Genomic DNA, 27726 nt, shown 5'->3' with positions numbered 1-27726 from the left:
TTGGTTAATGGTCTGCATAAGTCTGTTTTAAAGTAACTAAACTTTTTAAATGTATGAACAGAAAATTTAAAAACAGTAAAAAGTCTATAAGCCTATTTTTGGTAATATTAAGTTGATATTTGAGGTTGATGTCATAAGGCAATAATCTTACCATCTTAATATAATCTTACCAAATTTAGGGCCTTTGGCCCAACGGTTTGTAAGTCATCTACACTCTGTTAGAACGTTGGAATCAGTAAGGTTGTACAGTCGAACCCGCTTATTAGAATACTGGTTAAAGGAATATCCCGGTTTAAGGAATAAAAATTTGAGGCCCCAAAACGTTTTTACTAGGCTTATATGATCTGTTATTAGAATATCCCTGTTATAGGAGAATACTTTTTCTTGGCACTACTGCTATTCCAATAAGCGGGTTCGACTGTATATTGCAAGAGGGTTTGTCATTCTGTGAATTATCATAAATAACTCCTCCTTCAGTATTCCACAGCAGTTAATAGTGATAATCCTCTACAAGTACCTGCCTAATACTACCTTTCACAGCTGATGCCGTGAAGAACGGTAATGTTGTCAATAAGATTCTCATTTAGTTTGTATTGGGGGTATTCTTTGTACACACTGAATCTCATGACTATCTGAATTTAGCTGTAGTGTTTTAATATTCCTAGTGTGTACAAATTTTGGACAACATCAAGTTTAGGGCAACCAAACATAACGATGGCTTAGTGTGAAAACCTCATATCTCATTTTTTTTTCGAAAATGACATTTTGGTGGTTTTAGTTTGAAAACCTTGTGTCTCACGATTTACAACTGTTAGAAAAAATCCAAATACACTAGACTATTTTCTACAGCCGAAAAAAGAAACCACGTATATCAATTGCTCTCTTGATTTAGTGTGAATACCACATATATTTATAACCAAGACTTTGGTACTTAATTTGGAGTATTTGTTTGAGAGATTCGACTTGTAGAAATGTTTTTTGAACAGTAAAAGGTAGTCCTGCGTACAGAAACATTTTATGAATCTTAAATCAAAAGATTTGTACTGTATCAACCTAGTATTTGGAGGTGTGCAATAAGCTATGAAAAATGAAAACCTCGTAAATAATAATAAACACAACCTCATTTAAGATGAAAAACACGTATATCAAGATATACGAGGTTATCATAGTTACTTGGGCAAAGGCTCTATATACTGCAAGGATATTTACGTGTTTTTCATAGTTAATATTTGTATTTCCAATTTAATAGCAACATTTAACACTTTTAGCTCTATGCCAATATCAGATATTTGTCTCGATGTGCTCGAATTAAAAATATGTAGCGGTAATTTTGGTTTTTAGGTTATATTATGCAGAAAATCAGTTTTTTGCCTCTCCTGTAAAATTGTAATTTAATGAGATACGAGGTTTTCACACTAAGCCATCGATAACCAATTTGTAGTTGACATTTGAGGTAATCTAAAAACACTGACAGTGTTGCCATGTTGTAAAATATTTCTTACTGTAACATCTAATATTCAAAATTGAATAGAACACAATATATAATTTAAAAATCGAAAACAAATGTTAGATATAAATCAGAAAATATATTAAAAGCATTAAAATTATATAAAAATCAATAGTGGCAATAGTTTATTTATTTATTTATTATTTATTTACGGACCGAAGTCCATTAGTACATGATACAAATAAATTAAAATGTCACACAAATTAGAAAAATAAGATCTAGTAGGTACAAAATTGGTAAATACATAACAAACAATAATAAAGAATAAAATTACTTGCTCTCATTTAACAATTGAGAGCTAGAACATTTTGAAATTGACAAATACAACTTATCCTAGAACAAAGACAATAACAGTAACAGTAGTTGACAAATCAGTCTAGAAATTAGAACATTAAGTTAAGTATAAATGTAATTGTGTGGAAAACGCAGTAAAGTCGTTCACAAAGAAATCAATTTGCGGAGATAATGTGTTTGCTAATTTAATAGTTTTAGAGAGATAGGAACTTGAACCATAATTTGTGCGGTTAATGACCTCGTGGAAGGTGGTCACAGAACGGGTGGTTCTTGAAGGTACATGTAGACCAATTTTATTTTTTTTATTTTTAAGTTAAGTTTTTTATTTTAGTTAATAGAAATACTAAACAATGTGAAGATTTCTAAACTGTAACTAATAAAATATCTAAAATACTAAATAGTAATAAAAAGAAACTAACTTAAACTGTAGACTGTAAACTCTAACTAAATTATCTAACTAAAAAACATCTAAATTATAAAAAAAAAACATTTTAAACAAGGTCTAAATTCATATGTCTAAATTATAAACAGATATGGCAACACTGTTCACAAAATTCATGCTGTTGCATGGCCATTGCCCTAAACTTTATGTTGTCCCAAATTTTTATATTATTCATATTAGTTTGTTGTTGCCATTCCCAGCGCTAGCCTGCCCACAAAACTAATATAGGCGCCCTTTGGTTTTTTTTTAATTTGTATTTTGGTGCCCTCTTAATAGGGGCGCCAGCCTGCAGTGCATCCCCTACAGGCCCGTTATCACTAGCACTGGTTGTTCCATTCAAAATATAAATATTGGAAAAAATTGTAACACTTCAATTTGATTTTAACAATTTCATTTGTTTATCTTTGACACTTGATAGGGACATGCTATCAAACATAAATCAAGGTGTGGGAAAGTTTATTCCTTAAGTTATTAAAAAATGAAACGATATTTTCTTCTTCTTAGCGTTACTTCTTTTCTTTTTTCTTCGATGCATTCCTTATTTCATGTGTTGTTGTACCAGGTATCAATTATGTGATCCTTGGTTGCCTAATCTTTTTCCTGAATTTTCTAACTTTTCTGTTAGTTGCTTATCATGGTTTTGTTGAATACATATTGTATAATTCTGTAAGTATAGAAATATGGTGATGATATTTCCATCTTTATCTTTTAATTTCATCATTTCTTTTTTGCCCAGCGATTCCAAATTATATTATTAAACAATTAAGAAATTGTGCACTTTGTCAATAGGTTTTTTATTTCTTCTTCTTTAAGTGCTGTCTCGCAATCAGAGGTTGGATATCATCATCACTATCTTTACTCTATCTACCGCTGCTCTGAAGAGTTCTATGTTATTGTATTTAAACCTGTCCCTTAAATTTTTCTATCTTGACTCTCTCCTTATAATACGCCTTCCACCTATTATCTTTCCATGCAATATATCGTCCCGAATATATGCAATATATTCGAATGTGAAAAGTGGTACTTTGAGCATTCAAGTATTACGTAACCTGATTTTTGAAGATTTTTCACCCCCCACGTAACGCACTCTAATGGGCGTTTAACTATTGCGTAACGAAATTTTTGAAGATTTTTGACCTTCCTCCAACCTGCGTTACGTAATACTTGAACAGCCTCTTTTCAGGAGAGCAAAATAACTCTTTTTTAGAGACTCCTAAATCAGTGCATTGACAAATGGGAAAATCTTTATATTTTTTGTATGTACCTAATGTTTATTCCTTGTTAGATTGATAACAAATTTGAACTGCTTATCATTTTTTTCTTTTCAAAAAATTACATTCGTTACTTTGTTTTTTGTATTAATCAAATATTTGTTTAGGTCCGATGATTCAAAGTAGTGAATGTATAATAGCGAATACCTGTATAATCAAATAATGAAAATCCGTTAGAATGAAATCATAAACTGCCTCACAAGAATTTCTTGAAAGCGATACTGAAACAAAATTCGCACTAATTGTAAACACATGCATTTTATTCTTCTCAGCAGTTTAGCATTTTCGACAGTTTACAGATTATAATTGAATAACTGTTGAATAAATTACAACACAAACTAACGAATGTGACACATTCGACATTTAGCGTTGTACAAATATACCTTTAGTTATATTTTGTACAAAACAAAATATCAAATATAACCATTTTCGTCAGTTTGCAGTCAACCAAATGAAAAAAATGTTCATATTTGATGGTTTAAACATCATATTTCCAGCGCTCCTAATCAAGCTACAATAACGAGAATTTGCCACAAGATGTATTACATATAATGCGAGGACAAGGTATCGAATGTGAAAAACCTGTTTTTTCACATTCGATAGTTTCACATTCACCGAAATGGTAGGGACGATATGTCTTAGTGTTTCATTACCCATATTACTCTTTACCTTTCCCAGATATTGTAACTTTCTTATTTTTATTGTGTTTATTATTTCAAATTCTTTGCCCCTTTCTAGCAATACATCCTTCTCTAACACAACAGTTCAAATGACTGTAGCTTATTTATATGTTCTTGCTTTAATGTCCAGGTTTCATGTCCATATTGTAGTATGGAAAACACCTAACCTCTCAGAGCTCTTACTCGAAGTTCTAGGCATTGATATAAAAATACCCAGGATAGAACCTATGAGCAAAATGCTGGCGTCCAAAGTAGCTAATAAAAAGTAGCTGATAACTTGATATAACAATGGCCGACTCTTGGTTTCCGGAATACTTTCTTGATTTACCAAGAGGAATGCATTAAATTATTGACTTAATACTTGTTTAATACATAATGTTACCTGTTTTACAATGCGTTTTACATTAAAATATGTCACCAAACAAAATGTTTATTATTTATTAACCACCAATTTCACGTCAGAAATTTTAAACAGTATGTGAAGTCAGTTCCGTCCAGATCAGATGTATGTAAAAGTATACACAGTTAGACTGCTTGGTTCTAGACAGTTCTGTTGTAGATAATTGTTTTCATTTTTACAAACACATTTCTTGCTAATTCTATCCTGGTCCTTAGGATAGGTCCCTAAGAACTGGCATTATAAATTTCATAACTGCTTCTGGCAAACTATGTTTATGTCTACATAAAGCTCTTGATTCAGCTGATTTATTATATTTAAACCAACTGCTTTCACCTTTTGGGCATCATCCATACTGAGGGTTTTTATTTTATGATAAACAGTGAAAGTAAATGGCTCTTACAATCTAAATATTTAGCTGTATTCTTCAATACAGCTCCAATTTCTGCTTCAAGACCAACTTTTTTCTTTTTACTTAACTTACAAATTTGTTCTAAATCAAGGCCAGAAAACAAAACAAAAAAAACTTGCATATCTTCACTTCCTGTCTTTTTTATTTTCAGCTTATGCTTCTATATTTTCTTTAGCGTTTATCCTTATTTTACTTATTCTGTTTTTATTTTTGTCTATTTCTTCTTGGTAATACTAAGTTGTCTGCTCCTTGTATTTTTTTTGTTCTTCCCATAATATGCTTTCTATATCACCTGCTATCTGCCTTAAAAGTTTCTGTTCAACTTGCTCTCAATTTTTTTTCTTAATAAGTATTCTCATTCTGTAATAAGTAGGACTCTATTATATCTTATTACTTTTTTACAGTTAGTTTTATTGTTTGTACTTAGGTTTTACTTGATCCATTTTAACTTTAACCAATAAGTTGACTGTCTTATAGTTTTCATAAATTTAGCTTATTAGCTTAGCATATAGTTTATTTTTGATTAATTGACTGGCAACTTGCTGATATCCAGGTATCTTCTTGAATTTCTTTGTGGTCTTGGTCAAAATAAGTCTCATGATTCAGGTATTAAGTATGTTCAAAAGCATATTCTACTACTCTTCTGCTATTTACAACATGGTCTCTGTGTTACTCTTACCTCTTACTTATGTTCAGTTACTCTTTCCATCTGTTATTTGCTTGTATACATCTTCCCTTCCAATGTTTGCATTGAAATTTCTTATAATAATGTTATTTTTCATATCTTCATCCTTACTTTCTGTCAATTCTGTTGCACATTTATTGTTTGTTTTTCTATATGTTTCTCTTATTCTTATTTTACCTAACCTGTTTGTGGCTTGTTCAAATAGTATCACTATATTGACAAATTTTTTTACTAATAAGAAATCCAACATCAAATAAGCATTCATTATCTCCTGTTGAAAAATTCATAGTTCTCTATTTCTAGCAGAAATTTTCTTTTTGTGTGCTCTCCTGAATGGCTGTAATATCTATTTCATATTATTTGTCCAAGGTGCCCTTTAAGTTTTTAGGGTCCCTGTTTAACACTAGAAAGTCATTACAAAGACTCTGATTATTTTTGTCGAGTCGAAGTAAGGTGTAATTCAAATATCCAAGTGTAAAATAAAACCTTTTAGTGCGATCTGGTACCACAAAGAACTTAGTAGTTTGGGGAACATAAAAATGCAATAGCGAACTGAACTTAAGCTTCTAATTCCAGCAATGTTGATCCACATAATGGTGAAAATAAGAAGTGAATTAGGGGTCGAGATTATAAATTTGTTTTCATAGCGTAAAGATTTCCAAGTCAAAAAGGATTGCGACAGTTAATGGAAATACGGAGAACATCAATGGATTAGCAATTTAATGACCTCTCTCATTTCCACCATTTACTGTTAATATACATTTTCTATATCCAATATTTTTTTCACTACCTTTTAATTTATTTATTTATGAATTTAATTTAGGTAATTATTTTGTCATTAAGCAATAGCATTATGACATATTACCCATAATTTTACCCATTTTATGGAAAAATTTTGAAAAAAAACTAATTGATTTTTCCGGAATTTTACAATTTTTCCGGGAGGCGAAAATAGCACAGTTCTTATTATTTTATCGAGCCGCCGCAATTTAAAACAAAATAAAGCTTCTTGGTGATATTATGACAATTTTTTCAGCATGTTCCAATTTTAAGTTCCATTCTAAAAAAACGGGACTCGAACAGGCGGTATTTTACGAGTACATACCATCAATTTAACAGGTTATACCTTTTTAGTCCTCGGCATCTGCCGTCTATCAATTTTCGGCTCTTAATCTTAACAAACAAAAAAGAATGTGTGTGTACTTTGTACGCACGTAAGAAGTTATACTTCTATTATATGATTTCTTAAAAATAAATATACTTTAAACCGTTTGTTTTAATTTTTTTTAAACACCAAACTAATTTTGTGCTTACCGCTTTCAAAAAAAAAATAAAAAAAAAAAGTATAGGATTGCTCCGGATTCGAACTCAAGACTTCTCGATCTCTAGCCGAATGCTATACCAAATACGCTACGAGGACTGTGTCTGTATCGGTTCGGACGTACCTAATGACAATTCACGGTAACAAACAGACAAGGTGAAGTATAATAAATATACAATAAAATGTTTTAATAATACTCATCTTACTCCTGAGGAAGACAAATCCAAAGACACAAAAATTATAATAAATATATTTACTAAAAACACTAATATATTATTTTCACACCTTTTCTTGCACTGATATATTTATACATAACTATAAAGATGTAACAACTAAACGCCATACTGTCTGTGTGCGCATCAATGAACTGTCAATACGGATGGAATAGGCACAAAGACAACTAATGCAGCCACGATACAAGAGAGAGGTCCTAGAGAGAGACAGACAAGGTGGTGGAAACATTGACAGGCCGTGTAATTTGAGTTGCCTATATCAACTTAAATCGGGGAAATATAAAAGTCTAAATATAAAAGTAACATAAAAACATAATCAAGGACTTCTTCACTTTGTATAAAACAGTCACTAATTTAGTATTTAAATAGTTTTAAAATTATTTAACTCCCAAATACTTTAGGAAAGTAGGTATTTGTTTTGATAAATACAAATAACAATTCTGAAAAGTATCTAAACACCAAGTATGGCACTGTGTACTCTATTTATCCCCTAAATACAAAAAAGTGGTTAAATTTTGAAATATGTACTGCCAATCAGCATTAGGCCTTAGCCAAGTTAAAATATAAGTTAAAATATTCAACGAACTGTAAATACTGATTCAATCGGGTCCATTTATATAGGCAACTCAAATTACACGGCCTGTCAAATTCTCCAACACCTTGTCTGTCTCTCTCTAGGACCTCTCTCTTGTATGTTGGTGTCAATCTTGCTTCACTATTTGAATGGGACATGGCCATTCCATCCGTATTGACAGTTCATTGGTGCGCATGCGCGCAGTATTATGAAATTTTACTCTCAATCGCGCCTTAAGAAGTATAACTTCAATAAACAATTTTGATATCCAATCTTCTTTTCACTACCTTTTAAATAATTAATTAATTAAATTTAATTATTTTTTGTCATTAAGCAACAGCATTATAATATGTATTACCCGTAATTTTTGTTTGTTTCAGAACTTCTTTAGACTTCATAGACTCCGCAAACTCGGTCTAAGCGATAATGAAATCAACAACTTGCCGCCAGATATTCAAAATTTCGAACATCTCGTGGAATTGGACGTCTCCAGAAATGGTAAGTCCGCAATATCAACAAAAATTTATCTGCTTCTATATATAAACAACTTGTTTCTCGTTTCACCAGTACCTGCCTGCAAAAAACCTGTTTGAAGTTATTATTATCCCATTCAACTATGCAACTATATTGACAACTTGAATGTGTTTGTATTTAGCTTTTAATTAATTGCCAAGAATAAGTGTCGCACCAGTTATTTTGAACTTTTGTAATAACTATAATTGCATTAGATCGATCTGTTATTGGTTACGTAAGATTTTTAATAATTGGGCGAGATATTGATCAAAAAATGATACAGTGATAAGCAAAAGTACCAAACCTACACTAGAAATACTAATTAAAACCGAACATATTTTGAGGATGTACATATTTTAATTTGCTGCAAATAATCCCTGATAAAAGTTTCTGTAGAGTTGCTAGTTTACAAGATATAGCGCGAAAACCCCTTTTTCCAAGATGGCAGGGCGAGCGATAAGGGTAGCGATCCCTCAAACTTGAATTTAAGTTTATCGTATCCCCCAAAATAAAATTGCATTCAATGGACTATTGTTATTAACAAAAATGTAAGTTTTACTTTTACTAAAATTTAAAAATAATATCAAAAATAAAACATTATTATTTATTATTAATAATAAATTCAACAAAGTTAATTTAAAGCGTAACAGCAAACTGCTTATTGTAGGTATTACCATTACCGTATCATTTTTATTACTGAGAAATCATGGATGACAAACACATTCCATATAAATAATGCAATAATGGCGATGCGATTCAATGTACGCCTTTTGAAAGTAAATATCAACAATAATTCCTCTTACATAATTCATGTATGATAAACCGTTTCTTTGGAATCATTGACCAATTATTTTATCGCCTACCAAAAACAACGCAAATGTTTATAGTGTTCATTGGTCGCAAAATATCTTTCCCGAACTATTTTTAGTTACCTTTATATTATCATAATTGTGTGATAAAGGATGAATCATTGTCTCAGTGGGGTACCTATAAGGAGAAAGGAAGTTAGAAATTTATTATTATTTTTTTTATTGGCTTTAGGATAAGACCATGCGGCCAAAAACAAAGTAAGTAGTACATAATATAAACATAATACAAACAAAACAATTATACATAATATAAACAAAACATAAATAAACATAATATTATATCTTATCTAAATAGTAATCTAAGTTAAGGTTATCTAAGTCTGACCGACCTTTTTGTTAAGAATAGATATATTAATCTTAATAAACATTTTGGGATAAGGACAAGGGTTACACTTTTCTCATCCAAGGGTTTTTCTTATCATTTTTTATTAATTATTGATTACCTCTACATACCCACCCCACACGGTAAGGCAGGCATGTAGGAAATCAAAAGGAAAGACCGTAAACGTTTAAACTTCTTAAATTTTTTGTAAGAATATCCGACTGATGTGTGATGTGTGTACTTCTTACAATTAAAAAATATATGATCTAAGTCTGCCGTTTCATTGCAAATATCACAAAAATTGTTATCAATTATTTTTATTTTGTATAAATATGCCGGATAACAAGCATGTCCAAACTGCATCATTAACATGTTGTAGTTAGTATCAAAAATGCCTGTCAAAAAATACAAACGATCTCCAAGTGTAGATAAAATTGATATCTACTATTACTATAAGACAAACATGAAGAATGTCCTAAAATGAGAGAGAAAATAAAACATGGGTTGCTGGATACAAAATATGAGAACTCTTACATGTAATTTAGGAATGTCTTTTAAACACTAGCAGTTCAAAAATCTATCCAAAGGTACTGACAATTTATTGTAGAGAGAAGATACAAATTGAGCAAAACAAACTAGAAAATAAAGAGAAATAAAATAAAAATAAACAAAATTCTAGAGCTACAATATTACTTACTAGTTACTAACTCTTTCAACAGTCTCTCTACACTATTGTCCATTCAATCACGAAGATTCTGACTGTAGAGGTGTGGGGATGTAAGATAATCTTTGATAGATTGGAGAGTAGGTACTTTATACATGTACATATGCCTGGATCTCACGTACCAAAAAAAAAGTTTATTAATAGCAATCTGAAAATTTGTTAATAGCTTAACTGTGTCTAGTCGGACAAACTTTGATGTACGGGAACACTGGAACAGGGAAAGTTTTAATTGTGGAACAGGTCACAGGTTTCGAACGTCAGACTACGAAAACGTCCCATGCATTTTGTCGGACAGAATATCCAATAATTGATTTGTTACCTTTTCATTAAACTCTCATACAAAAATCAGACTGCTATTTACCACCAACATGCATTTGCATTATAAAATATCATTTTTGTTATTCTTTGAATTGAGAAAAATATTTCCGTTGTTTATGGTTCCACCGGTACCCAAACAAATGCGCCTGCAGATTATTTTTGAGAGAAGGGTGTTTTATTAGATTTTATGGCTTCCTTCAATTCTTTGAAAACGGTTGTCGTGTAATTTAGTGTTGTACTGATGGCTCAAAGTTTAGCGTTAACAGGAAAAATAATAAATAATAAAAAAATACTTATAGACTAAATACAATAGGGGGGTCCATGGACCCGTTGACCCTCCCTGTATCCGCGCCTGAGCACAGCATACCCCACAAACCAGTTCAGTTCGAAAAGGGGTTATCTCCTAGAGATACCCATTCTACAACATGATCTGTTCATTTTGAAAACGGGTCATCTATTTTCAAAAAAAATTGTGGTTTCTACGTCATTTAAAATTTTAAAACAATTTTAAAATATTCATCAGCTTGTATTTAGCATTTTAATGTGTGTAATAAACAATATTTACATTATAATGCCCATTTTTTTTTTCTTTTAGTGCCTGTTCATTGTAAAAACGGGTCATTTCTGTTTAAAAAAATACGGTTTCTAGGTCTTTTAAAATTAAAAAAAAGAAACGTTTTTAAAACATTCATCAGCTTTATAGTAAATATTAAAACCAACAAAATACACAAAAACAGTTAATTTCCTACTAGTCTTAAAGATAAAAGTTTTTACCTCTCCTGTAAAATTTAAAAAAGTGGAGATAAAAATGTGGAGATGATTTTGTTTTTTCATCAAAAAAAGAAATAGTGTATGAAGCAGTTCAGTCATTTTAATACGGCCTACATTTGCAATTCACACAACTATAATCTAAATCTAGATATCTCGGGCACAATGCCCTCATAATGATATCATTACCAGCACAATAGAATCTCGGTCTTTAGAATCTTTTCTGGCGTCTCTCTCTCTGACTTGTCAAATCTTTATTTTTCTTTTTCCAGTGCATCTCGCCCATGCGATCCTTTGCTTTTAACTTAGCGTTTATTATTCCGGTTTTGGGTCATTTGTAATAGAATGTTTATTGTTATTGTTGTAGTTGGCGAGTACTGAAATGTTTTTAAAAAGAGAGTTCTGCTAGCCACGTTTGAAAGAAATATAATATACACCCTTGGGCAAGTTTATATAAAATGACCCCAAAAATACTATACAGGGTGATTGATTAGTAGGGTAAAGCTCAATAGCTCCGCTGTAGTAATAGATAGCAATAAAAGTTAATAACAAAAATTTTAGCCACCTTTGAGCTTCACATTACAAAATTAGTTAGAATGTTACAGGGTGTTCGATAACACAGTGGCAGACCTAACTTATGTTTTTTTAAATGGAACACCCTATATTTTATTTTATATTCGAAATCCTGTTAACTTCTCCATCATAAAAATATAAAGGTTTGTAACGTTATACAGGGTATTTACAAAGTTATAACCAATTTTATATGAAAATCGTAACAAGTTCAACTCCCTGTATAAATAAAAATAAGCAAAACAACAATGGTTTATTAATGCCATATTTTTTAACGTATTGTCAAAATTTTCAAGAATGGTCGATATTGCTAATTTTCTTTATATCAAATACAGGGTGCGTCAAAACGCAAGTACATTATTTTCCCAGTATGTAATTTTAAATGGAACACCCTGTATTTTATATCACTATTGAAAAGTACCATTACCGTACTTTAATTTTTAGATAACATTCCCTATGTCTAAATTTATTACTTTTCGAGATATTTTCATTTTTCAATGGACCAGTAGCGTGGCCACCCAAATCACCAGAATTTAATAAATTGGACTGATTTTTTTGGGGTTACGTTAATAATGAAGTTTCTAAAATACCTCCAACAACAAGGGATGAGATGAAAAATAGAATACAAAGTGTATTTCGATGTGTTAATTTACAAATGCTCCGTAGAGTAAGTAGCTCATTCAATGATCGTTTTTAGGCGCACATAAATGTGTTAAGAGATAATTTTGAACGCCTTATGTAATTAACTATTAAAAATATTTTATTAAAAGTAGCTTCTAATTTTTTCAAACATGTTTTTTTGCAAAATGTATTACTGATAAATTATGTTTCGTTCTTTATCGTTACATTGTTACATTTACATACAAAAGTAGTGTTTAATTGTCTTCACAAAATATTGTATTTTGTGTTTGTGTGTTTTTTTGTAAAATTTATTACTAATTTTCTTTGTTTATTTGTTGCATTTACATAAAAAGATAGTTTTTAATTGTTTCAAAAATGTTGCATGTAGTGGTTGTGTTTTTGTTTGTAAAATGTATTACTAATAAATTATTTTTATTTCTTTATTTGCTACAGTGTTACATTGATTACCGGATTGATAATCGGTAATCTTCAATTGTCAATTCAGTCATGGCTTACTTAAAATTTAGATAAATTTAAACACCTAAAATAATTTGCTCTGAAAAATGAAAATATCTCGAAAACTATCAATTTGGGCATAGGAAATGTTATATAAAAATTAAAGTACGTTAATGTTACTTTTCAATAATGATATAAAATACAGGGTGTTCCATTTAACATTACTGAGAAAATAATGTACTTGCGTTTTGACTCACCCAGTATTTGATATAAAGAAAATTAGCAATATCAATAATTCTTAAAAATTTTGACAATAATTAAAAAAATATGGCATTAATAAACCATTGCTGTTGTGCTTATTTTTATTTATACAGGGAGTTGAACTTGTTACGATTTTCATACAAAATTGGTTATAACTTTGTAAATACCCTGTATAACATTACAAACCTTTATATTTTTGTGATGGAGAAGTTAACAGGATTTCGAATATAAAATAAAATATAGGGTATTCCATTTAAAAAAACATAAGTTAGGTCTGTCACTGTGTTATCGAACACCCTGTAATATTCTAACTAATTTTGTAATGTGAAGCTCAACGGTAGCTAACATTTTTGTTATTATCTTTTATTGCTATCTATTACTATAGCGGAGCTATTGAGCTTTACCCTACTAATCAATCACCCTGTATATAGTGTGAAGCTATGAAGCTAATGTATGGGACGCTTCAATTGTTTTATTCAATTCTGAACATTTTTTATGTTTATACTCCCTACACCTAAATGTAGTAGGTGGATATCTTAATCTCTAAGAAGGAAAAGCAATTTGGACGAATCAGTGTGAACGGTCAACAAATAGAGAGTATAAACATTCACCTACCTTGATATAACTTCAATGAAAATTGAGACCATTCCCTAGAAATCAAATGTAGGATAGAGAAAGCAAGATCTGAATTTAAAAAAAATGGATAAGCTATTTAAATGTCATGATTTATCACTACTCATAAAATCAGGTTACTACGATGTTATATCTTTCCCGCACTGTTGTACGGAGTTGAGTCGTGGACTCTCACAGAAGCCACCTGCAAGAAAATTGAGGCTTTCAAAATCAGGCTTTATAGTCGAATCCTGAAGATATCTTATACCGACCACGTTACTAATCAAGGTGTTTTATTAAGAATACAAAAAGAAAACAACTATAACCACAATAAAAACCGCCAAAATCAAATACTTGGCCACATCATGAGGAACAGGATACATAGAAGGAAAAGGAAAGACTGGAAGGCGAAGGATTTCTTGGCTGAAAAATCTACGTACATGGTTCAACACAAAAACCACAAATCTTTTCAAAGCAGCAGTGTGCAAAGTACAAATTGCCATGATGGTCGCGAACATCCGAAAGGATGGTTATAGAAAAATAGGAGTCAAGCCAAAAATAAGATCAAGCCAACTTGATGTTACTTATTTATGTCCTTTCCCTCAGAAACCTTACTGTACTCAGGCACGTAGCCAGGATTTGGTTTTGGGGGGGGGGGGGGGGCTAATTTGATGGGTTGATGTCGGATCTGCCCCATATGTAAACTTAAATGTAGCCTTTTTGTCCTTTCTCTGAAAATTTCGGAGGGGGAGCTGAAGCCCCTCAAGGCCCCCCCTGGCTACTTGCCTGGCCGTACTGTATTCTGATGTCCTCGAATATTAAACAAACCTACATTAACTATTTTATAACATAATATTTTATGCTACTGAGAAAGTTTTCTGTTTATTCGTGTGGCTAAATGCAAACTCTTCACAAAACCTAGCGACAATAACCGATAAGAATATTCTCGAAATAGCTGTTAACCTCGAATATTAATTTCTAATTAGTTATTATGTACTAATGTTGATAAATATGGAATTATTATTGTTACAAACGGATACTTAAACCCAAATTAAAACCGCGTCAAAGCAATGATAAAAAATTATGGCTACGATAAAAATACGGAAAATAGGTGTGGCGCCACAAAGATGGATGTCTATATCTAACTTCAGATTAAAATAGTTTTAGATCTACAGGAAGCAATGTTTAAAACTTTCTAATGCAGACGCTAAAGCCTGGGTTTCCTCGAAAGCGGCACCGACAAACAGCGATCGTAACACTGCGATGAATTACGTCAGATTACGGTGAAAAATTCAAGGTTCTTCACTGTGGCAATGGAATGTGCAAGCTCAGCAAGCGGTGGCTTCCAACGCATCCTTGGAAACCAACGCTATTATTTTGCATGGTACAGTTTTTTATGATGTCATTCATCGCAGTGTTCCGATCGGAGGTTGTCGGCGCTGGTTTCCGGCACCGCTTTCGAGGAAACCAGCGCTTAAGACACATCAGTTTCATCTCTTTTTATTTCGCAATGTATTATGTTTTCCATCTTTTGCGTTATTTTGCCGGTTATTAGCGCGTTCATCACTATACAGGGTGAGGCAGATAAAGGGCCTATTAGAAATATCTCGAGAACTAAAGATAAGAAAATCATGAAAATTGTTATACAGGGGTTTTGAGGTGTGAACTATTTAATGAAAATATTTTGGTGTCTTTGCTACTTCCGGTTATACCGGAAGTTGATTGTAACTTCGTTTTTTTAAATGGGACACCCTGTATATTTTTACATTTTTGGATTCTCCTCGATTTTTTCTTTCTTCAAATATAAGGTTTTGTAATATTATACAGGGTAGATTAAAAGATAATTACGTTTTCTTATTAATTTCATAGCAATATTCACACCCTGTAGGCTTGTAGTAGTTTGACATAATAAACTCTATTTATGTTCAAATGATTTTTAATATAGTCTACTATTGTTAGGAATTATTGGTATGGTTAAATTTTTCGTTTTAGTATACAGGGTTGGTCGAAACTCGGAATGAGTATTTTCTGAGTTTTCTTAAATGGAACGCCCTGTATTTTAGTATTGTAATGAAATGTTCTTTTATGGTACATTTTAATTACTTAAGCACTCCCTATACCTAACTGCTTTAATTTGTGAGTTATTGGTAATTCAAGCAAAACATTAATTGCAACACAAAATATGTGAAATTGTATTAGGTTGGCCATGAAAATATTCAATCACAAATAATTTTTTGGAAATAAATACATATTAATCTAGACTGATACTTAAAATTGCCAATAATGGTTGAACTGTCAAAATACCATCGAAGTTAAGATTGTTGGTGCGATTAACAATTAAGCACAAATTAAAGCAGTTAGGTATAGGGAATGCTTAAGAAATAAAAAAGTACCATGAAATATCATTTCATTACAATACTAAAATATAGGGTGTTCCATTTAAGAAAACTCAGAAAATACTCATTCCGAGTTTAGATCCACCCTGTATACTAAAATTAAAAATTTAGCTATACTAATAATTGTTAACAATAGTAGACTGTATTAAAAATCATTTGAACGTAAATAGAGTTTATTATGTCAAACTACTACAATCCTACAGGGTGTGAATTTTGCTACGAAATTAATAAGCAAACGTAATTATCTTTTAACCTACCCTGTATAATGTTACAAAACATTATATTTTAAGAAAGAAGAAATCGAGGAGAATCCAAAAATGTCAAAATTTACAGGGTGTCCCATTTAAAAAAACGAAGTTATAAGCAACTTCCGGTATAACCGGAAGTACCAAGTAGATGAAAATATTTTCATTAAATAGATCAGTCTTCAAAACCTCATTATTCCAATTTTCATAATTCAGTTACCTTTAGTTCTCGAGATATTTTTAATAGGCCCTTTATCTGCCTCACCCTATATAGTGTTATTAAGGCATCCAAAATTGGGCAAAGCACCGTTTAATCACCAAAAAACATATTTTTTCAGAGGTTTTGCAATTTATTACAGGGTTATTCATATTTTTTGAGATCGATAGAAACGAAATCAATTTTTTCATTTTTTACGTCTTTTGTGTTTAAAAACAGCGCAATTTTAGCTCGCTACCCCTCCCCTTCCCCCTAAAAATTTCATTTACTTATTTGTTTTTCTTTTTATTTTTCGGTGGGTAACATAGTTGTGGCTTTTACAAAACGTCTATTTTTTATAGACAGACTCGGACGTTGAGTGAAGTTTTTTTTTTCGAAAAAAGCGTATAAAGTATAGATAAAATTTCAGAATTTGGATGTAATTTTTTAAACATCGTCAAGCATTAGTCAATTTGATTTTATAAAATGTACCAATTTACAACGAATCGTAAACACGCATCCGTTCCTTCTACAAACAGAAATTAAAACGATTTATTCAAGCCGCTCTTCTCACAGGAAAGATTCTAAGACGCTGCACTCAATACAACCCCATTTAATTGAATCGTTTCAGTTCTCACGATACGCGATCACACTATTTCGCGATGTGCATGTTCCGGAGTAAGTTAATGCACTTCCACTCTCTCTTCTTCTAGTTTGAGTGTGAGTATTCGCTAAACTACACTAATGGCTAATTACGATGCGACCTAATTTAAAACAAACACGAGGTCGACTCTTCTTTAAGTAATGTAGTATACGGCGAGTGATTAAAACTTTGCAACTTCATTACAATATTGATAATGTATCTATATCATGAAGTAAGTCCTCGCTTGCATCAAACATAGCTAAAAGTCATTGAAATAAAACACATGAGTATGCGAGGATATATTCACACGTCAGCGATTTTAAAGATGTGCTTTCACTAGAAACTTTGTTTTCTAAAGATGTGATACCTATCAGTCCTATCACCATAAAGAAACTTTGGAAATATCACCAGAAACTTTCGAAATTGACGAAATCAAAGCGACAAGCTTGTCCTCCAACCCATAAATTTCTGGATCATGACCCTCTATTTGCAGGGCATTCTTCAGACGAACTAAATCAGCATTTTTTCCAACAGAATTAAGTTCTCGGTCTTCCAATTCCTTCGGCAGATCAGTAACCTTCGAGCCGCTCTTCTCACGGGAAAGATTCCAAGACGCTGCACTCAATACAACCCCACTTATTTGAATCGTTTCAAAAGACTAAGTTTTCAATCTAATAGCACATAAAACAACACCAAAAAACGTTACTCTACATCCTACCAGATTGAAAACAATGGGAACCTTCTCTGGTAACACCTCCGAGGCTTCTACAATTTGCAAGCCATAACGGATTGCATTTCTTGCACAGGTTGCATTTCTTACAGTAGTATTCGCACAGGAATAAGCCTAGAAAATTAGTGTTGTTCTGAAGCTATTTTCTTGTGGCATTTTTACAATTTTAACTATTTATAATGGGAAATAAGCCACAATATTATTAAAAAATGATTTTTATTAACGTTTCGACGCCCAAATCGGGTGCCGTTGTCAAAATACAAAATACTACTAACATAAACAAAAATGTTGTTGCTTAGTAAAAAAATTTTTCTAATAATTTATTTAATTTGACTCATTTATATCGGCAATTAAGATACATATGATACATTTTAAAGTAGAAGACTTTAAAAGGATATTGCCAATATTTATGAGTTGCGTTCCTGGGACGACTTTACTGAAAGATAGTTCATTCGATTACATGAAATCAACCCTAACTCAAGAATATCCGTCACAAAAAAAAATCATAGCATGTGATCTGTCTTTAAAAAGACAACCACATGCAACGGTGACATTAAAATTCTCGCGCTAGAGATCTCATAGTAAATCACAAGGGAAAACCAGGAAAAACCTCGTGATACTATCCCGACATCGTAAGTATTTGGTCTTACATTTAATTTACTCTCAAAATTAATACCAAATTCTGACTTTACTATAATTTTGTTTAAATTATAAATAATATCAATAATACATGGATATATAAGTAATACTAAAATATAAAATATGTACTAACTCGACTATTGACTTACTAATTGTGGTATTTTCTTTCTATTGACTTCCTCTTTCAGTATGGGTATCCACATCCTACTGCATTCCACCGAGGAATTTGCGACACAATTGGTTTCGTTTAGCATAATTAGAGCCGCTTCTTTGATTTTTCTCTTTTTACTATCTATTTTTTTTTGTGGCGGATATTCTTGAGTTAGGGTTGATTTCATGTAATCGAATGAACTATCTTTCAGTAAAGTCGTCCCAGGAACGCAACTCATAAATATTGGCAATATCATTTTAAAGTCTTCTACTTTAAAATGTATCATATGTATCTGAATTGCCGATATAAATGAGTCAAATTAAATAAATTATTAGAAGAATTTTTTTACTAAGCAACATTTTTGTTTATGTTAGTAGTATTTTGTATTTTGACAACGGCACCCGATTTGGGCGTCGAAACGTTAATAAAAATCATTTTTTAATAATATTGTGGCTTATTTCCCATTATAAATAGTTAAAAATAGAAAATTAGGTTTTATACTTTATTATTGGTTTGATATTTATTGTGTAATATTACTTGCTCGTTTCCCAAATATTTTATTGTTTATTCACTTTATTCCATTTGTTCGGTTAATCTAGGTCGTTGTTTAGGTATTTATAGTAACTTCAATTTATTTCACATTCATTGGTATATTTAACTTTGCTTAATTCATTTAGTTGTAAGTAGCAAGCGTACTATAACCATTTGGTAGTCTCATGTGAGTTGTACCCTATGTATAAATAAGAGGTATATAGTTTTGTACATACATATAACAGTACTGTTGTTATATTGTATATCCTGTAAAAGCATTAACTTTGTCATTTTAGAGTCACATAATTCAATTTGTTAACTCAGAGATTGTCAAAAATCTAGTAGTTGTCTTTAATAAATGTTTATTTATTTTGCATATCATTTCTTCTTATTCCTTTATATTTACATTTACTTAATATATTTAATATTTGACAGCAGTGTAAGATACCTGGGAGAATGATCGAAGATCATTTTCTTGGCGCCCATGATTTGTTAGTGTTATTTAATTTGTTTTTTTTTTAAATGGCTTTGGCAGAGCCAATTAGCCAGACTTGTTTGTGATTGATTGCAGATTCATAGTCATAAATTTCTTATAAACATAAGTACATTCTACAATATTATTTTTATAGATACATTGGTACATTGTGTAGCTTTTTTTTTATTTTGTTTTTTTTTTAAATTATTTTACTGTTTTTTTAATATATATTTTAATTTGTGCGAAACACTTCTTTTTTTTTCTTTTTTATTTTTGTTTCTATTTTTTTTTTCTTTTTTTTTTATTTATTATTTTTTTGTTATTATTTTATTATGTGTTTTTTTATATATCATTTTTTTTTAATTTTTTCAAACCACATTAACAAATTATGCCTATTATATTACGTTTACAACTTGTATTTACATAATTTAACATTTTAACATAACATAACATTTTAAGTTAACATTTAACATAATTTAATTTGTTCTTCTTTAATTCTCCTTTATTTATTTTCAGAACTTATTCTTATCTTAGTATATACTAGTGATGCGAATATCTGTTACCGACATTCGCGAATGAGAATGCGAATGCGAATATTCAGTTTTTTTTAATTTGTTTCTATTTTTGTAATTTTTCCTAAATTTATAATGAAAAGTTAATTGATATTTAGTGTAAATCAATCTGAAGCTTTATTACATAATACTATTTAATAAAAAAAAGTGAAGGCTGATAATGTGATTATACAAGGTTAAGTTCTATCTATCTATTGCCCTTCACTTGTCCAAAGTTGAACGTTGGAACGTATTGTCGCTTATTTTTCCACTCTTCTCGGTTCAGTGCTAATGCTGTCGATCTGGTCCCTGCGTATCTTTTTCGGACATTCGACCATCTCGTCTGTGGTCTGCCCCTTCCTCTTTTGTTGTCCCAAGGTCTCCAAGGATAACCAGTCAGTTATCGCTTCATTCCATCTTCCGTCTCTTTGTCTGCTGTTGTCTCCTGCATATTTCCAATTGAGAGTAGCTGCATGTTTGAGGTTAAGTTACCTTTTCTTAATAAAAAAGATGAGAAGTGAATAGATTTTTATTTTATTAACCTAATATTATCTCAAAATTATTTTTTTTCTGGTTTTCATATTCGCAAAACATTCGCACAAATTTCCCGAATGCGGATGCGAATGCGAATATGCAAAAACATGCGAATATTCGTTACATCACTAGTATATACCTTTTCTAGTCATCATTATCTACTTTGAGCTACTGTTCTTCGACAGGCATGTAAACGAGCCGTATCCATCCTTGAGTATCAAGTTGTTCTCTTGCATCTCTTGCTAGCCAACTCTATTCAGTTTGCCTCTGTCTCTTCATACTTCTACTTCTATCCCTTTTAATTCCCCTTTCCTAAACTTCATCATCTTATCATTATCCCCCCATACAAGTACTACTGCAAAAAGTAGTATTTTCCTACTTCGGCTTCTCAACGTAGAAGCCACCTCACTCTCTCTTCATTCTTGTTCCACTAGTTATCTGCATTTTTCCTTCTGTTGGAGTTTATCGTCCTCTTTACTTTCACTCCAACAGAAGTTCTTCTTTTTTGTTACATTGGCTTCACGTGGCGTTCACGAGACCTAAACGTGAAACTATGCAGTTACCAAACGTTTCCTGTAACGTTTTGGCCAGCTTCGTTTTTGAAGAAGTACGGACCAATGATCCCACTAGCCCATAAAGCACACCAAACAGTTAGTTTTTCTGGCTGCAATGGTTTCTCATGAGGATATATTATTAATACGTCACTTTTGTTAGTTGACGTAGCCATTCAACCAAAAGTGAGCTTCATCACTAAACAAAATTCGCTTAGGAAAATTGGGATCCACGGCAATCTCGTTTTAGGTCCATTCACGGAATCTACGCCTGACTAGGTGATCTTGTAGTTTCATTTCTGACACGTGTTGGATTTTGTAAGCACGCAAACCAAGATCTTTCTGCAAAATCTTCTATAATGGATGGACACATATTCAACTGCTGTGAAGGTGGGCGGATTTACTGATTCGGGTCTTCCTCTATGCTGCACTCTACAGCAGTAACAGGAATGCGTATTATCATTTAGAGTAAAAGTGGTACGAAAACGTTCCATGGTTAATCGAATTAATTGCTCTGATGGACGATTATGGCGACCATAAAATGGACGTAGTGCGCGATACATATTTTTCGAACAGAACCATGATTTTCAAAATAAATTCGCACAATTTGGAAGCATTGTTCAGGCGTCAGTCTCATACTGAAATTCCAAATCGAACTTAACATAAATTATTTGACAGCTGTCAAAATGGCTGCCAGTTAAAAAAGTGTTGATAACTTACATTTCTATAGCTATAAAAAACACCCTTTATAAACCATGGAGTTTATAGAAATATTTTTTTTATTATTTTTAATGTAAATTCTATCGAATTTGCATTGTTTATTCACGATCCCTCTTTCTCTGTAGGTATACCTATATCAATTTTAGATTAATTTTTTGATTTATTCTTTTATGTAGTTTCAGTAACATTGTTTACTATCGTTGATATTGCAGTTACATTAACATTTTAATATCTGACACACCCAACTACTTAAACGTTATCGTTATCAACTAATCAAGATACGAAACAATTATTAACGCCCATTATCTGGTATTTTCTTTTCCAATATCACGTGCGAAAATATCGTATTTCACCAGTGAACGAATGCATGCATGTCTATACGCTCGAATTACACAAAAAAAAGACCATTCAACGCGTACGTACGTCACATTAGGTAAAAATAAAGTTAGTAAAAAGCCCATGAATGTTGCAGTAATGGAACGAATATGACCTTGGTAACTAAAAATTGATAGAGCTAACACAGTTCTGACTGACTGACACAAGCAAAGCAGATCATCGGCGGACGGAAAAACATATCAGAATGGGGGTATATTATTATTATCCTGTAATTAAGGAATATTGAATATCCTTTAAGGAATATAAAAGAAAAATATTAGTGGTATTTATCTATATTTGCTTAAGTGACATCTTATAATGTAATACACATTCTGCTTCATAGGCGTAACCAGGATGATCCTAAGGGGGGGTTACAACTACTTGAAAGGGGGGGTTACAACTACTGGAAGGTCTCTGAGGGCTATGGTGTTAAGCGTATAGAGCTCAAAGTACATCCCAATGGGGGGGGGGTTATAACCCCCAAACCCCCCCCTGGTTACCTATGTTCTGCTTAGTTTCTCATATAGACTGGTCTCTTTTAGCCGGCGTTATCTAACTGCCCCACGAACTACCTGGGCCCATTAATCCCAAGTACCTGCTGCCCCATCGCCGAGAAAGTTGGGGATTAAGTCTTCTTCTTCTTCTTTAAGTGCCATCTCCGCGGCGGAGGTCGGCAATCATCATAGCTATTCGTATTTTAGAGATGGCTGCTCTGAAAAGTTCATTTGATGTACATCCGTACCACTCTCTCAGGTTGCGCAGCCACGATATTCTGCGTCGCCCTATGTTTCTCTTTCCTTGAATCTTTCCCTGCATAATCAATTGGATTAAGTCTTAATGACCGGAAATTACAAATTTGATTATAGTTGAAAGTAAGAATATAAATATTTTCAGGTATTCACTTCAGTTGCAAGTATTACGGTATAGTGTCCGGTTTTGTCCGTTAGTGTTTAACTTTTAAATGGCGAATCCAACGACTATGTTTAGTCAAAGGGAAGAACTTTTACTAATAATTAATGAATATAAATATTCAAAGGCCCATGTCTCCAAAGATGGAAAAGTTAGATATGGAAAAGTTATCAAAAAAGGGTGTCAACAAAAAGTGTACACAAAGGAAGGTGATGAAAATTACGTTATTCTTGAAAAAGCATCGGTGGAGCATAATCATGCTCCAGACATCCACCTTGACTGGCAAATTTTTAGTAATTCTACAAAGAGGAAAGCTGTAGAAGATATATGTGAAATTATTTAACGGAAGATTCAACATTTCCACCTTACATGTGGGCTTCAAATTCATCATCTCTTAAGGCGGAAATACATATCCGCGCCGTGTGTGCGCCGCGCGTTCGTGGCGCGGTTATTGTTCGTTAAAATTTTTCATTTTGACGATCCAGAGGAAACTTACGAACGTTTAGTAATTGTAGATAATCATGTCTCTGTCCTGTACTTCTACTACATCTTATTTTGGTATTGTTCTGAAACTATTTTCTTGTGTCATCTTATGCAATTTACTATTTTATGTGGAATAAGCCACAGTTTCGGAACATTTCGGGAACTACCTTTTTCGCTTCCTGGCAACACAAATATAATGGTAGGGGAGCCCAAGCGGGGATTTTTGCAGTTACTCGAGCGCGTCAGATTATCATATGAGGAGAAAAGTGGTACCCTGCAGATGTACCTCCACCATATATATTGGCTCTTAACGCAGGGGAGTTCGTTCAGGGGGGCCCGAAAAAAAATCTATCCTTAAAATATTCGAAATTGTCAGATTAAGATAAGGTAAGTTAAGTACATGCAAAAGAGTCTATATTTCAAAAATATGACGATTTGAGCGGGGCGTACGGAAATGGGTGAGTCAAAAAGTTTCACAAAAAAAGCGAATATTTCGCGAAATGAACGTCAGATTGAAAAACTAAAAACTACGTGTTCAATATTTTTCAAAAATCTATCGAAAAATACCAAACTTGACCCCCCACGGAGAGGGGTGGGGGGTAAATTTAAAATTTTAAATACAAATCCCGCGATCTTTCGCAAAATAAACATCATATCGAAAAACTGCAACTTTATCAATGTTTTTGAAAAATCTATCGAATGGTTCCAAGCACGACCCCCCCACGGAGGTGAGGTGAGGTACTTTAAAATCTTAAATGGTAGACCCCGTTTCTTATTGCAGATTTGGATTGTTGGTATAAAAATAAACAACTTTTATTCGAAACATTTTTTTGAATTATGGATAGATGGCGCTATAATCGGAAAAAAGATTGTTGAAAATGGAAAATTAAATTAAAAAATGGGAAGTCCCCACTAAAATGGAAAATTTTACTTAAATTTTTTGGTTTTAGGACCTAATAATCACAACCCAATAGGTCCCCAAAGCGCTCGAGTGACTGCACATTTAGCATACTTTGCTCCCCTACCATAATATATCTGCTTGTTCCTACAACCAGAAACAAAATTAGAGAACTATAGGTACTTCCAAGTCATGCGATACCTTTTTCGTTTTCCGGTGACACAATTGTAATGTATCTGCTTGTTTCAACTGCGTAGCTTCACTAGAAACGAAATTAGAGAACTATAGGTTCTTCCAAGCCCTGCGTTAACTTTTTCGCTTTCCGGTGACCCAATTATAATATATCTGCTTGTTCCAACTCAGTTGCTTCACCAGAAGCGAAGTTAGAAAACTATAGGCTCTTCCAAGATGTGCGTTACCTTTTTCGCTTTCCGACGACACAATTATAACATATCTACTTGTTCCAACTCCGTTGCTTCACCAGAAGCGAAGTTAGGAAACTATAGGCTCTTCCAAGTTGTGCTTACCTTTTTCGTTTTCCGGTGACCCAATTATAATATATATGCTTGTTCCAACTACGTTGCTTCACCAGAAGCGAAGTTAGAAAACTATTGGGTCTTCCAAGTTGTGCGTTACCTTTTTGGCTTTCCGGTGACCAAATTATAATATATATGCTTGTTCCAACTCCGTTGCTTCACCAGAAGCGAAGTTAGGAAACTATAGGCTCTTCCAAGTTGTACGTTACCTTTTTCGTTTTCCGGTGACATAATTATAATATATCTGCTTGTTCCAACTCCGTTGCTTCACCAGAAGCGAAGTTAGAAAACTATTGGGTCTTCCAAGTTGTGCGTTACCTTTTTGGCTTTCCGGTGACCCAATTATAATATATCTGTTTGTTCCAACTCAGTAGCTTCACCAGAAGCGAAATTAGAAAACTACTGGGTCTTCCAAGTTGTGCGTTACCTTTTTGACTTTCCGGTGACCCAATTATAATATATCTGCTTGTTCCAACTCCGTTGCTTCACCAGAAGCGAAGTTAGAAAACTATTGGGTCTTCCAAGTTGTGCGTTACCTCTTTCGTTTTCCGGTGACCCAATTATAATATATCTGCTTGTTCCAACTCCGTTGCTTCACCAGAAGCGAAGTTAGAAAACTATTGGGTCTTCCAAGTTGTGCCTTACCTTTTTCGCTTTCCGGTGACACAATTATAATATATCCGCTTGTTTCAACTGCGTTGCTTCACCAGACACGAAGTTAGAAAACTATAGGTTCTCCAAGTCGTGCGTTACCTATTTCGCTTTCCGGTGACATAATATATATCTGCTTATGAATGTTTTTTTGATATTGATAACTATTTCCGATGTGAAAGTCGAAAGGTCAAGTAAACTTGATTTCAAACTCGAATTGTGGCTTATGCCCAAATAAAATAATAAATCTTATTTTTAATACATGTTATTTTTAGTACAACAATGAACTAACATCTTTTAAAAAGGTCCGCATGTACATTTTTTTATTTCAGCTTCTATTTCCGTTCAGATCGGATTTAAGTTGTTTCTTTAAATTAAATGGTTCTTTATTGAGGATCCCACAATAATGATTTTCCACGGTAAACATCAATTTCCTTCCGACAGTTCCGACCATTCCATTACTAACAAATATTCAACTCATGCGCGCCAAAACCAACAAACCACTCGCAAACCCGTCCAAATACGTATTGCGAACCATCAAAGCGTTTGTTGAAAAACCGACAGAATTTAGATCGTGGTGCGCCGTGTGCGTGCCGTTTGTGCGTCACTTGAAAACACGTACTAATCTGACGAATACGCTGCGCGCGAGCGGCTCGCACACCGAGCAGAGCGCATATGTATCTCCGCCTTTATATTTACTACAAACGCATGTGAATCATTTCACTCGAAATTTAACGAATGTTTTTATAAATCATATCCTGACATATTTAAATTTACAGACATTTTGTTAAATTTTCAAGCAGAAGTATATGTGAAAATTAGAACTGCACATAGATTCGAAAAAAAAACTTGATAAAACGGCAAAAAGAAAAGTTGATTTTATTGAAAATAGGTTAAATGAATATTACGTTAATCAAAACATTACTAAATTAGACTTCATTAAGTCAGTTTGCAATTATTATGCAGCTAACTTTTAAAATCTAAAATATAGTGTTCACTCTTACTTATTTTAATCACTAATCAGACATTAGAATTAAGCATTGTTATTGTTTAACTGTAGTTTTTGTTATTGTATATAAGTTAATGTAGATTTATAAATATACTTTATTCGATTATATTGTTATATGTAGTTTCATTATTTAATCGTTTAAAATTTTAGCTCATGCTTTGGGAATTGGGTTCCTTTTTAATGCAATAAAGTAAAATAAAAACTAGGCATATATGTTCACAAAAATATTATCTAAGTACCTAGTTAGCGTGGGGCAGTTCGTAGTCGCTTTTAATCCTATTATCAAACTGAACCAATTAAAATCTAGGTAGCGTGGTGGAGTTCGTAGTTGCCCCTTTTAGCTATTCTGTTTCTAGTGTTATGTCGCTAATCTTCTATGCCAAAATCATATCAAAACTCAAACATGAATATTTTCAAAACCGGAAGTTGAATAGTTCGTATAAAATAGTAAAATACTGCATTTACTTCACTGTAAAATGTTGAGGGAGTCATGGTGGAGCTTTTTAATTCCTCATTTCTTCTATCCTGTCTTCTAATATACTTAAACCTGTTCAGACTTCCTATGGTCCATTCTTCTACATAACTTTTTACACCTCATAATACAGGGTGAGATCGCAGGAAGAAGAGGCCCAGGCTGAAGAAGAACATCCTGG

The 27726-nt window shown here is 32.5% G+C and overlaps 1 protein-coding gene across 7 annotated transcripts in view; it reads left to right on the top strand.

The window, feature by feature from the left end:
- Nucleotides 1–27726, top strand: part of LOC126880627 (protein lap4-like) — a 506864-nt gene that overhangs the window by 789 nt on the left and 478349 nt on the right. For all 7 annotated transcript variants that reach the window (XR_007696657.1, XM_050644639.1, XM_050644640.1 and 4 more), the window contains exon 2: nt 8197–8314. Coding sequence is in view for 6 of the 7 variants with exons in the window: in XM_050644639.1 (XP_050500596.1) it covers nt 8197–8314 (118 nt within the window). In the remaining variant the exon portion in view is untranslated. The remainder of the gene's footprint in view (nt 1–8196; nt 8315–27726) is intronic.

The sequence above is a fragment of the Diabrotica virgifera genome, chromosome 2, assembly GCF_917563875.1.
Source record: "Diabrotica virgifera virgifera chromosome 2, PGI_DIABVI_V3a".
NCBI classification, from domain to species: Eukaryota; Metazoa; Arthropoda; class Insecta; order Coleoptera; family Chrysomelidae; genus Diabrotica; species Diabrotica virgifera.
Note: the sequence above shows the minus strand (reverse complement) of the source record. Positions and strands in the feature narration are given on the sequence as shown.